This window comes from Ursus americanus, chromosome 26 (assembly GCF_024610735.1).
Source record: "Ursus americanus isolate L20-20 chromosome 26, mUrsAme1.1.p, whole genome shotgun sequence".
NCBI classification, from domain to species: Eukaryota; Metazoa; Chordata; class Mammalia; order Carnivora; family Ursidae; genus Ursus; species Ursus americanus.
In genome coordinates this window covers 35,731,954-35,745,596 of record NC_142152.1, presented here as the reverse complement: position 1 = coordinate 35,745,596, position 13,643 = coordinate 35,731,954, and the positions used below count along the sequence as shown (strand labels likewise).

The 13,643-nt window shown below is 54.3% G+C and overlaps 1 protein-coding gene across 2 annotated transcripts in view; it reads left to right on the top strand.

Annotated features, from left to right (window-relative positions):
- Positions 1-204: 204 nt before the first annotated feature.
- The window catches only part of ASB2 (ankyrin repeat and SOCS box containing 2), a 37,338-nt gene continuing 23,899 nt past the window's right edge, over positions 205-13,643 (top strand). Inside the window, exons 1-2 of one of the 2 annotated variants that reach the window (XM_045815795.2) lie at positions 205-385; positions 11,289-11,567. In XM_045815795.2, coding sequence (XP_045671751.1) covers positions 11,362-11,567 — 206 coding nt within the window. In that variant the 5' untranslated portion in view covers positions 205-385; positions 11,289-11,361. The remainder of the gene's footprint in view (positions 386-11,288; positions 11,568-13,643) is intronic. The other variant, XM_045815794.2, reaches the window with a different exon arrangement.

The following is a 13,643-nucleotide window of genomic DNA, read 5'->3' as shown; positions in this document are numbered from 1 at the left end:
ATATATGGCCTCCATGTCAAGGATCACAAATGACGACGTCACGTGAGGGCCAGTGCTCGGAGATGCTCTCTGCCGCGAGGTCCGTAATTGACGCACCGTGGAGGGACGGAAGGCGGCGGGACGGCCGCCTCCATGCGATCTTCAAATAGGACATCCGAGATGCACAACATCTTATAGTTTGGCTTGCCATCACTGGTCATGCGGTGGGCCCGAAATAAACTCCCTGCTTCAGAGGAAAGCGTTTCAGATCTGCCTGGCAGAGCAGACAGGAGCTCAGGGCCAGGGCAGAAGGAAAACTCAGGGAGCATGTTCTGAATTAAGGCACTCGCAAGAAAACCCTTTGTAGTACCCCTGAATTGTGTGCCCCTGTTTCAGAGCCTAACAGGTAATGCATGCTTTCAAGTTTCTTACACTGACTTCAAGAAAGATTGTTTGGCTGGGACTTAACCCCTGTGCTGCTTGTTGGTGACTCCTTATCGTCAAGACTCCTTGCCTGCGTCTCTCTTTCTCTCTGCTTACTCTTGTGTTATCAAGCATGCTGGGGACTTTCACTTTGGACTTGGGGACAGAGAATCAGCCGTGTGCATGTACTTACACATTCTCCTGGAGGACGCTCGCTCCGAATTTCACTCCACTGTGCCCTTCTAAACATGGAAACGGAGCGGGGTTATCAGCGGTGCTATTGTGGGTGCCGTGGACCTTGGGCAGTGTCTGTGGGGGACAGATGACTTTCAGAAAGGCTTTTAGGTCAGGTGGATAGATAGCTATGTTTGCGCATGTGGCCATCAATGTCCTGTGGCATTTAGGGAGTACCTCTATGTGCGTGGTTTTGTGGGGCGATAGCAGCCAGGTGCCCGGAGCTGTACCTGCAACCTCTTGGGGCTCATGGGGGCGGGAGGGGGGTGTCCAATCGGCAAACAGAGACAATGTGAAGAAGGAGACGTTCCGTGAGATTTAACAGAGCGCTGTAGGATTGCAGAGATGCAAGGGTACCTTGTGTGTGCGTGCGTGTGTGTGCGTGTGCGTGCATGTGTGTGCATGTGTGTGTGTGTGTGTGTGTGCGAGCATGAGGACATATCCAGGGAGGAGACAGATTTTGAAAAGCTGGGTGGATGTCACCAGGCAGAGGGGCAGGAGAGGGACCTCCAGGCGGAGGGGTAGCTCGGGCGGACACGTCAGGGTGGGTCTGCAGTGTTGGTGGGAAGTGAAGTGCAGAGTGGTGACAGCAAAAGGTCGTGAAGGGGAGAAGTGGGGACAAAACTGGTGCGGGGGGGGGGGCGGGGGGGGGAGGGAAGCGAGAGGGTGGTGCAGCTCCCCCCCCCCCAGGCGAGAGGAAGGAACGTTTTCCAATTGTTTTTGTGCAAAGGAGGCGCAGGTGGGATCTGACTTCAGGTTGCTCCTCAGTCGCCAGGGGAATGGCCTGGGATGAGGGGGAAGAGAGGCAGCGCCTTGTAGGGAGGCCAGGTAAACGAGGAGACACAAGGCAGAGCAGAGGCCAAGCCCCACCGCCCCCCACCTCCCCAGCACAGGAAGGACAGCAGGGCTCTCCTCACATATGGGAAACTCAGGGCGTGAGGCAGGGGTGGAGACAGCTCTCGGGCCCAGACAGAGACAGCTGGGGCCAGCCTAGCAGCCATAGGCCCTGCCCTCTGCAGCGGAGGCAGGAGGCAGAGCACAGGGAGGCAGCCAGTGGCAGATGCCCCAGTCCCTTCCAAAACAGTTGGATGGGTCCCGACAGCTGGTGGCAGGACTGTTTACAGCTCTGCCTCCTCCGGGAGCTGGCAGCGACCCCCACCTGGCACTGTTCTCGTTTGCATCATCCATTCTTGCACAAACAGCGCCGGCTGTGAGTGCCTGGGAGACTCCGCCCCGGGTGACCTTACCACGAATAACATGGTGATCAATATCCGATACCCGCGGGCGTTTACGGAGCACTGACTGTGAGCCAGGCTCTGGCCCAGGGTTTTAGGGGATTGCTCTCATTCACTCTTCTCCAGGGCCTCCTGAGTGAGAGGTGATCGTTACTCCCATTTTCCAGATGCGAAACTGAGTTTGTGAGAGGTTGAGGGTCTTGCCTGGAGCCAGACAGCTAGGACTGTTGGAGTTGGGGATCAAATCCCAGCCTCTTGGCCTCTGGCGTCCCCATTCAACGCCACGGCCTCCCTGGGGCCCAGCGCAGCAGTAAACAGACCCGTCCCTGGCGCGGTCAGGGCATCATAAGGTCCGCGTATATTGTGGACAGACTAGATCCAAGAGAGTTTTCCCGAAGGAGACACAAAAATATCTTTGGACCTGCCCAGTGTCCTTCCGTTCCTGAGCTGCAGAGGCCCAGGCCGCCCAGGGGAGGTGGTTGTCATGGGACTGGTTTGTATCTTTTTTATTCTCAGCACCTTCTTTTAGACTCATTAATGCCCAGGAATATCAAGGAAGCCCTGAAGAGCTTCGCAGCTGAGGGAGAGGTTTCGGAGAGGTGGTGGTGACGTCAAAGTTAACCGACTCCTAATTCGCTGGATTTTTAAAAGAAAAGGACACAAAGAAGAGGGGTAGACAAAGAGAGGAAATGCAGGGCAAGCCAAGAGGAGAAGAAATTGAGATAAAGGCAGGAGGGTGGGGGGTGGGGAAACAGAAACGAGAAAGATTTTGATGGGATCCCAATTCAAAGATTTCCAGCCAGCCCTGAGGTTGGGTCCAGGTGAGAGGAGCGGGGCTGGGAGGGCCCTCCTGTCCCCACTGAACCTTCCCAGTGTGCAGCCCGGAGCTAGAGCTTCCAGAACCCCCTGCTACCCAGGGGCCAATGCGAGGGCCCACGCTCTCCTGGTGCCCAGGACAGGGCTGGGCAACCCTGGGCTTGGGCTGCAGAGGGACAGAGCCATGGGAGGCTCAGACCTGCACCAGAAGCCCCGCCCTTCCTCACCCCTACCCCAGGCTGCCCGCATAGGTGGCGGAGCCCGGCAGTGTTTGCTGAGCTCTGGGCAGAAACTGGCTTGGGGCCTGGAATCTGGCACCCAGACCTGTCTGTGCCCGAGCCCCGCTGATGGGCCTGGCTGCAGCAGGAGAAGGACAGGGAGATGGGCCAGGAGGGGTGTGGAGAGCCGGGCTGGGCAGGAGGTCAGAGAAGAGCCCTCCATCTGGGAGGCTGAGGCCAAGGCGACTGACACCCGGACCTGGAGGTTCCATCGCTTGGGGCCCAAAGCCATACAACGGAAGCATTTGTTGATGCTTCTCGGAGCTGGTCCTCTAGGCACTGCCTCAGATCTGGGACCTTGGGGCCCGTGTGGGATTTACGCTTCCCCTTGGGAAAGATCGTTTTCCATGCAAAAAAAGATTTTCCCCCTCCTTTTTCCTACTTCTCTCTCTTCTCCTCACCCTCTTTCCTCCTGTTTTGGGTGACTCCCTCCGTGAATGCCAATACCTAGATAAACCAGCGAGGCTTGTGCCAGGGTCCGGACCGCTGGGAGCGATTCACGCAGATTCAAGACAGCAAGGCTCACTCACGTCCCCTTCAGATGGAGCCCCAGTCTCCCCCTACCCACCCAAGGGGCAGCGTCCGCGGTATGGTAGAGTGGGAGCAGAGCCAGCTTTGGACGGGTTCAAACCTCCGGTCATCACCTCCCACCTGGGTGACCGTGCCAGTCCCGGCCCCTCCGGGGTGGGGGGCCTCAGCTTCCCCTCCATACAACGGGGAGAGCGCCTGTGTTGGGGGTGGCCGTTGGCTTGAGGCCTGCCTGCTGCCGGGAGCAGTTCCCCTCAGTAACTTCCAGCAATCCTGGCCCAACCTTGGGAGCCGGAAAGTCCTGGCCTGTTAGAAGCCAGGAGCTCGTAAAGGACATCAAAGGCTCTGGGATTAGCAGAGCTGGGAGGGGCTTCTTAGAATCTTTAGAGTCTGAACAAAAGGCCCAACCTCCCAGCCGCTGTAAGGCCAGTCAGCTCTGCCAGGCTGCAAAAACCCACCCTGGGGCTTTGACCTGAGCCCCTCCTGGGGCCCAAGCAAGGTGGCCTGGATTACACTCCCCATCTCCCCAAGGCCGCTCACCTCTTATCCAGAGCAGAAACTTCCACCTGGAAGGATGACTAGCCAGGTGACAGGCAAGAGAAACAGGAAGGTGGACAAGTAAGGCTCCATCTACAAACAGTCTAAGGACGGAAGGAGCTTGTCCAGGCTCACACTTCTGACCCAGGTCCCTGGCTGCAAGGGAGCCTGGTGTCTCGGACAGCGACTGTCAGTCCTCCTCCTTGCCCCTTGCCCTCCCAGCCATGCCCCCAGCATCAGTTTTCCAATAAGACATTCTGGGAGTCACTCCTCCCACTGCAGCCCCCAAACAGCCCCAGAAACCCCACCCCATGCACGGAAGTCAGGGACCCACTGTCACTTCCCAGGCAGACCCTGGCTGTCAGCCAGCTGGGACTTGTGGAGAAGGAAGGAATGGGGTGGGGAGGGGGGCGAAGGACCACTTTTCCAATGCTAATCCTGGCACAGTCCTGAAAGGACCCATGTTTCTATGCCCATTTCACAGATGTAGAAACTGAGGCCCAGCTTAGAGGAGCACTGACTACGGATGGACTGGGTACTGCTCTGAGTGCTTTGCATGTGCTAACTCAAGGAATGGTCGCAGTCACTGTTGTCCCATTTTACAGATGCCCCCTGGGGAGAGGGTTCCATTGGAGCCAATGTTTGGGGCGCTGCAAAGGGGTAAGGGAGGAGCCCCTAGAAGCACCAGGGTGGCTCTGGTCTCCCTGTTCCAAGCTGGCCTTGGACTGGCCACGCTTGAACTCTGCTCCCCCTGCAGGCGCCTCGCTTGCCTGGGCAAAGCCACCGGCCTCCTGCTTTCTCTGGGAAAGGATTATTTTTTTTATTCCTGTCAGCCTCTCACAGGTCCCTTGGGACTGCTGGCCTCTCTCCAGGACTCAGGCCTAGAAGGTAGCCCAGCCCCAGGCAGAGGCCTCAGAAATCAAGCTAGGCAGCGTGCAGAGGAGAGAAACTGAGGCCAAAAGGACAGGGCCTCTCCCAGGTTCACAGCCCCTCGCTCTGACGTGATAGAGGTGATCTTACTATGTCCATTTTATAGATGGACAATTTGAGATTCTAGGAGATCATACAGCGAATAACTGGCAAAGCCGTGGCTTGAACCTGGTCAAGCTGACCCCACGGGCTGCTTTTATAACTGCTCGTCAGGCTGGGACTGAGGAGCCCCAGCCACGCCCCCAAGAGATGGGCCCCCGTGTCCCTGGCAGGCATGCCTGAGCCCTTGATTCTCACACCAATCCCCTGACAGTACTTACTAGTGTCTCTATTTTGCACGTATGGGGACTAAAGATACATGATTTACCCAAGGACCCTCCAAGGCTGAGGATCTCAGTGGGAAAAGCAAGAGAAGTCTGGGCTCACAGCGGGGTGGGGGAGTTCGCCCTCTCCAAGGCAGAGACCCTCTCCATCAGGGTCCCTTCAAGGTCACCCCCTGCCTCGCCTGTCTGTGTGCGCCTTCCTCCGGGTTGGCCAGAGCCTGATGTGGGCTCCGTGCACAGGTGCAGATCAGGTGGCCGGGCTGGTTGAGGATGGCAGTGTTAGCCCTGCCTGCTCAGAGCCCAGGTGTGTGCCAGTTACTCGGATGGCATTCCTAGAATTCCCAGAAGGAACACTGGGGCTCCAAATCCCAGCTTTCCAGCTCTCTGTCCTTGTGCAAACCTTTCCCTTCCCCTCCTTGAACCTTATGCCTCATCTGTAAAATGGGAACAATCACGTCGGGGCATCAGGTCCTTTCAGAAGGAGTGGAGGTATAGAAGAATTAATGTCAATTCAACAGAAAAACATTCCTACTTTCTCGAGCTGTTATCAGGGCCATGCCGGGGAATGACTGATAAGCAGGGAAGTCTCTGGATGCTGCCAGACCCGAGGGGGAGGGCCTGGTGAGTCTGGAACTGACTGTAGTAGATGGCAGGTATGGGCGACTGTTACATGGCTCCTCCCACAGGCATCTCATCAGGGAAGGGGCAAGGTAGCCGGGTGCTGTCCATACGCCTCTGATCAGCCCACGCCAGTCTGCAGGGCCCGTGGCTGCCTGGGTGACAGCTGGGAGGGCTTCCTGTCAAATGCTTTTACCTCTTACACAGTCGCTGCCCCAGTGCAAAGATGGCCCCTACAACATGGCGAAGTGGGTTGTCTCACTCCCATTTTTACTGTTGAAGGAACTAAGGCCCAGCAAGGGGAAGTGATTTAACCAAGGTGACTTAGCTCGTCAGTTGCAAATTAGAACTAGACTTTGGGCTCCTGACCTCTGGATCTGAGATCCTTCTACTTCCACCTGCTTCCTTATTTCCCCACCACTAAGGCTAAGCTCTTTGCATATGGTAGACCTGTAAAGGTGGCCAGAGGGGACCCTCAGGGACAGAGTTTGGGGTTTTATAGCACAAAGATAATCCAAATGTCGCACAGAGTTATAGAAGCTAAGGAGCCAGAAGAGCACTTGGAAACCCAAACCTCGGTTTCTGCAAGGGGACAACTGAGTCCCAGAGAGCGGTAGGGACTTGGTCAAGGTCACACAGCACTCTAGTATCAACATGGAGACTATAACCCAGGTCTCTGTCCCTCTCCAGGGTTCATCCCCTTGCCCCCTGGCCTGGAGCAGATGCCCTCGGATGGGGGCACAACAATGGGGGCCCAGGGGAAGCCAAGGGGTCACCTCTCACTGGGCAGAGCTCACTCCCCACCCTCCTGAAGGCTGACCTGGGCCTACACAGACCTCAGGCACAGGGAAGCTGGGAAGGGGGCCTGGGCCAGCTGGGCCCCCGTGGGTTTGGAGGGTCAGAAGGTGTGCTCTAGGCCATCCTGACATTTAACAGATGGAAAAACCAAAGGCCTGAGAGAGGAAGAGAGGTGCTCACGGTGAGTTGGTACGCGAACTGAGGTCTTGTGATTCCCAGTCTTTGGCTCTTTTTACAATAAACAAAACTAATGCCGAAGTTGCTGCAAAAATAGATAACGCCTTGATCAGGCACAAAGTGATTTTGAGGTCACAATGCCCCTCCGCCTCCCCCTCCCCCAGTGTGGAAAACTAGCATGGCTGCCTGACGTGTTGATTTAGAAAAGGGTTCTCAGCCCGGCTATATACTAAAATTGTCAGGGAGGCCTTGAACTCCAGGGAAGCCTGGAGGCTTTGAGCCCATCGGTCTGGGGTGAGATCAGGGCTTTGGTATGTTCTCAAGATTCTTGACCAGACCTGAGAATCATGCGTTAAGATGATTCTGACTGCATATAACAGAAAACCCAACCAACACTGGCTTAAACCAGAAGGATCTTCAGTCTCTACCTAACAAGCAGGCCAGGGTGGGTGCTTTGGTTCAGCAGATCAACAATATAGTGAAAGACCCAGAAGACCTATCATTCACTCTGTCAAACTCATAGTACCAGCACTGTTCCCCTCATGGTTACAAGATGGCTGCTGCTGCACCAAGCATCAAGTCCTCTAAACACAAAGCAGGGATGTGGGCAAGGAGTTATTTTCTTCACTGATCTCTCTTTCATTAGGAAAAGGACGGCTGTTTCTAGGAAGTCCCAGCAGAATTTTCTTTATATGTCTTTGGACAAAGCTAGGCTTACGTCCACCCTAAACTAGTCAAAACTGGCCAAAGGGGTAAGATTGTTCCAACGTGCTTGGAACCATCATGATTCATCCATGGGACGAGGACTCACTCTTGCCTGAACAAAGCCAGGTCCTGCTGTCAAAGAAGTTGGGGGAACCAGCTGTTGGGTGGGTGGTCAAGGGGGTACAGTAAACTTTAACTAGGGCTTCTCTTCCCATGGCCTTAGGAAGAGGACCCAGGGTCAAGTCCACATAGGGACTTCTGACCACAGCCCAGAGGGAGAAGTTGTCGCAGCAGAACACTTCTTGGAAGGTGTTCTGGAAGAGGAGGCACTTGCTCTGGGCCTTGAAGAGTGAGAATGGATTCTGAGAGTGTAGAAAGGAAGGAGACAGTTCGGCACAGGACAAGCAAGGGCACTGGGGTGGAAGCCACAGGGGTGTTGGGGGAAAGGTGTGTCTTTGCCTTACCTGGAAGGTCAGGTGTGCGGAGGTAGAGGGTGTAGGGAGAGTGAGAACTAGATTCGAAGGGCCGGGAGGCCCAGGCCACGGGCGCAGGCCCAGGAGGGACTTGGTGAGGTCTGGGTGCGGGGCACGGAGGAGACGGTGGGTGGGTGGGGCTGGGACACCACGTGAAGGCCACTGCTGAAGCGGCAGGAGGATGTCCGGGCCCAAGCCAGCCAGAATGGGTGCAGAGAAGCAGACGGAGGGCAATGACAGATAACCAGCCAGACCGTGGCAGGGCACAGAATCTTCGGTCCCAGATGCCTTCGCGCCGCTAATCCACTGTCTTCACACCTGCAGCCTCCTCCCGCTGTGTTTGGAAAGCCCAGGTCTGCTTACTAATAACTTTGCTGGTGTTTTATAGAGCAAGAGTTGCTGCTCTTTGGGTTGCTACCAGAATTATGAGAGTGTCTATCAAGAGCTTAGCCCGGTGTCAGGTCCTGCCCCTTGCCCCATCCCCACACCATGGGAGTCCCCCCTCTACTCCTGCTTTATGATCGATCCTTCTCCAAAGTGGTGGTTCCCGAGCACAGGCGGAGCTTTTCAGAGAGGTGTCATAGCCGGGCCACACTCCTGGAGATTCCGACTGACTTGGTCTGAGACGGGGTCCAAGCACCAATACCCTTTAGAACCTATTATATATACTTTTTAATTATTATTTTTCTTTTTAAAATCCTTCTTCTTTTTATGTAGGCTCCACACCCAACGTGGGGCTTGAACTCACAACCCGAGATCAAGAGTCACTTGCTCTACTGACTGAGCCAGCCAGGCGCCCCCACCTTTTAAGTAGATGTGTTGTTTTGGGATCATGTGCTCACAGAGGAGTGCACAAATCAGACAGGAACAGCGTCCTTACAAACGGAGCCAACCAATCCTGTAACCACTTAGATCAAGAAGTAGAGCTTGACTGGCTCCCCAGAAGTCTCCCTCGTATCTCCTCCCCGTTAGTAACCACCAAAGGTCCACCATAGTTTAATGTAGTCTGCCTGTTCTAGAACTTTACACAGACTGAATCACGTACACATGTTCTTCATTATCCGCCTTCTTCTGCTCACTGTGGTTGTGTGAGCCTCTCCTGTTGTGAGCCGTCGCGCTCCGTCTGTTTCACTGGGGCACGCAGGCTATCGTGGGAATATACCACAACGCGGTGACCCGTTCAAGTGCCGATAGACATTTGGGTAGTTGCCACTTGGTTTTATTATGAATAGCGCTGCGATGAATATTTTTGAACTTGTCTTACGGGGAATACCTGCACGTGGTTCTCTTGGCCACAGAGCGAGGAGTGGAATTTTGGGGTCACAAGATGTGTTGGTTCAGCTTTAGCAAACGCCATTGGTTTTCCAAAGTGGTTTTACCATTCGCCACTCCTGCCAGCGGTGGTGAGCGTTCCCGTGGCCCCACATCCTCTTCAACACTTGCTAGTGCTCATCTTTTCCACTTGAGCCATTCTTTTCTTTTAGAGACAGAGAGAGTGTGTGCAATGCGGTGGGGGAGGGACAGAGGGAGAGGGTGAGAGAGAATCTCAAGCAGACGCCATGCCCAGCCAGGAGCCCAACACGGGGCTCGATTTCACGATCCCAAGATCATGACTTGAGCCAAAATTGAGAGTCGGATGCTTAACCGACTGAGCCGCCCAGGCGTCCCTCCACTTGAGCCATGCTGTTGGGTAGAGAGTAGTACTGTACGAGGATCTTAATTTGAGTGTCCTCCCAAACACTTAGAAAGTCAAGCATCCTTACATTTGATTATTGGCCCTTGGATATCCTCTTTGTGAAGCACCTTGCCTAGCCTTTCGGGGATCAGTTAACTAGAGCCACAAGAATGCTGGGTAGATAAGCACCCCAAATAAGCATTGATTCTCATGATCTGGGTCTGCAGGTTGCCGCAGAGGGTTTGACGTAGGCTTCAGGGTGCAGGGTCTGCTGGGTGGGGCTCCCCTGTGCAGGTTGGGCTCAGGCTGCCCCAGGTCGGTTCACTCTGGAGCCCAGCTAATGGGCGGTGGCTCCAATGGGGAGCTCTTCTCCTGGTGCTCCAGAAGGGCAAGGCCCACGCCCAAGCACCTGTCAAAGGGCTGCTTTATCGTGCCGCCAACATTCATTGACCAGAGCAAGTCACATGGCCAAGCCCAGTCTCAATGGAGAAGAGAGGGGGGATGCCTGGCCGCTGAGAAGAGGGGAGCGAATATTTGCCAAACCAACCAAATTATAGCACTGGTATTTTGGGTATTTTTTAAATGGCCTCCTGTGGTTCTCATGTCCTGCTAGGGCTAAGAACCTTTGACCCGCAGTCACACTGCTTGTCAGCCAGTCAAAACAAAAAGCAGGCTGAGTGAGTTTATTTCATTTCCTAAAATCAGTTGATTCAACCAAAGTTCACTTCTCCCTGAGGCAATTTTTTGTAAGGAATGGAGTCCTTGGAATTCACATGGCAAATTACTGTCATGATTGATTTTAACTGGATCGAGCACACTGACGTGGCAGGCGCATGTCTGGTTTGGTGGCCCATCCGACATTCTCAGCCGTAGCACAGCACAGAGATGAGGAGGAATGCTGGCATAGGATGTTGTTGGGTAACTGGAAGGACGGGTTGTAAGCACTGTTGTGTAAGTTCCCTGAAGGCAGGGACTTTTGTCCCTTGGCATCATTGTTGTATCACCAGGGCTTAGAGGAGGGGCTGACACAAAGTAGGTGCCCACTAAGTGATCTCCCAGTTAATGAAGCATGCATGCGTGGGTAGACAAGCTGTCTGGAGTGGAAAAATGAATGGTGGATGAGTGGATGATTGGTTGGGTAGATAGAGGTATGAGTGGATGGATGGGAGGTGGATGGATAAATGGACAGGTAGGTGGGCAGATAGATCAGGGGATGGATAATGGTTGGATGGATGGATGATCAGATCATTGGGTAAATAGACACATGTGGTTGGGTAAATGAGTGGATGGGTAGACAGATGGACACATGGGAGAATAAACAAATGGACAGATGGGTGAATGATGGAATGGATGATGAAAGAGGTGGACAGACTGATGAGAAGATGAGTGGATGGATAGATGTGTAGATGAATGGGTGTCTGGGTGGTTCAAATGACAACACGATTGGATAAAAAATGATTGCGAGCTTGCCAGAGGAAAGCACAGCCTTCCCTGTTGGTAAACATAATTCTCTTGCAAAAGACCTGTTAGTGACCAGGATGCTTTTGGTCTGCTCACAGGGCTTTCTAATTTGCTGCTTCCTCCTCCCCACGGAGTGCCTCCTCTGGTGGCCGAGGTGAGTGGGGGAAGAGGATGACTGCGGAGATCAGTGCTCGGGGCAGACAGCGTGCCATCGGGCATGAGGAATACAGCCTGTATAGCAGCCTGAGCGAGGATGAGCTGGTCCAGATGGCCATTGAGCAGAGCCTGGCTGACAAGACTCGGGGTCCAACCACTGCCGAGGCCACTGCGTCCACGTGTGTCAACCGCCAACCTACCCATTTCTACCCATGGACCAGGTGAGCGAGGCGGGGCCAACTAGGCAGCTGTGAGGTGCAGATTTCAAACACTGTTCATGCAAGACCGAAGTCCCCTGGTCTGTAAGGTGCATGTTTACATTGTAGTGACTTACATTTGTTATCTAAGCCCTTCTGAGCTTTGGGGGTACCAAGCACTGCGGTAGGTGCTCTACCCACTTCACCTCGTTTAACCCTCTTGAGGACCTTCCAGAAGGCTCTATGCTATATTCCCATTTTACAGACGAGGAAACTGAAGCTCAGGGCTGGTAACTAGCCCCCGGTTGCACAGCCGGTAGATGGTGTGGCAGAGCCTGGAACGACCTGGTTGCAGAGCGCATGGCTTGGCTTTGTACCGCTGACTTTAGCTTGAATGCGATGGAGCTAACAGTCTGAGTCCAAGCACAGCTCCCCATCCTACCTATGCAGCCTCCCCGGGAAAACGTGTCTGAGAAGCAAATGACATCTACCCAGCAAAGCCACCCTACCTCCTCACCCTGGCTCCCCGGTCTCAGCGTGACCTCATCATTCCAGCGGCAGGACCATGTAGGGCAGCCCCGTGTTGTGCCCATAGAAATAGGAGGCAAGCCATACCTGCGGAAACATATGCAAATTTCAATATCCTAATAGCCACGCTAAAAAGTAAAGGCAAACAGGTGAAATTAATTTAGGTCTCAAATATTATCATTTCCACATGTCATCAATAGCACGTCTTTGGAATCCAGTGTGTATTTTGTGCTCACAAAACATCTCAGTTTAGACTAGATGCTTCTCAATGGCTCACTAGCCACATGTGGCCAGGAGCTGCAGTCCTGGACAGCATAGATCCAGAGGGTACCTTCTTGGTAGGAGGCGGGAGCCCAGAGAGGTGATTAAGCATTGGATCTTCAAAGGCTTTTAGAAAGGAAATATATAAATTTAAAAATGCTTTTGTTTCTGAGTCCAAGTCAAGTGTGTATTTGGGGGTGGGTGGCTGAGGGAGAAGAATTGCTGGGTGATTGTGTTCTATGGTCTTGAGACATGAGCCTCAAATCTCATTGTCTCCAGGGGTGCCTGGCTGGCTTGGGCAGTGGAGTGTGAGGCTCTTGGGTCGTGAGTTCAAGCCCCTGGATGGGCATGGAGCCTACTTAAAAAAAAATCTCATTGTCTCCAGCCTCCAGCTGACTTGCTATATAGCCTTGGGCAAGTCCCTAAGCTCTCTTGGCAACAGCAGACAGACCATCTCCAATGTCCAGTCCCAGCGGACAGGGATGACGGTGGGTGGCAGTACATCCCAGCACTGTCCCCCGGTGATACCCACCATACGTTCCCCAAGTGACTTTGGCCCTTGCTGAGGCTACACCTTCTCTGCCAGGCAGACGGGACAAAAGCCTGGGATGCCCCACACTGAGGAGCCCCTTCTAAAGAGGAAGGCAGGCGGCCTCGTTGGGCGGCTGGAGGAAGTCGGAAGGCTCCAGGTTACTGAGTTGCCTCTGAGGGGGTCCCATTCTGGAACCCAGCCTGAAAAACAGAAGTGAGGACGCGGAGCCAAAGACTCTTCATGGCCGGGGCTCTGGGAGGCCCTGGTTCCTCTTCCAACTGGTTCAGCCTCAGTCAGACCACAAGTTCCTCTTTCTCAGGAGGGGATCAGATAGAGAGAAGAGCATCCCCCCCCCAGGGGGCATCTTTAGCCTTCTCCCCAGTGTGGGAGCCTCCTGGGGAGTCCTGGGGACACTTATAAACATTAGCACTGAGTGGGCTCATGAGGTCCAGGTCCTGACCTCTTCCTTCCTCTGGCGGGTGAGGAAGTAGAGACCCACCATGGGATGCAAACACTTCCCAGCCTCCTGGGAGAAAGGCTCTCACAGAGAAGGGAAGTGACTTACCCAGGGTCGTGCAGCCATCATCTAAATTCCAGGCACGAGTACTGTAGGGGACGGGGTTCAACGGGCATCTTCTCATTCTGGATGTGAGCTGAAAGCTCCCGGGTTCAGTTCGGCCCTTCTATCTCTGGAAGAAGGTGGGCCCTGCTGGGGAAGCCAATGCCTCCCCCCCGCCCCCCCGGATGCACACTGAGGGCTTCCCACGTGCCCAGCACAC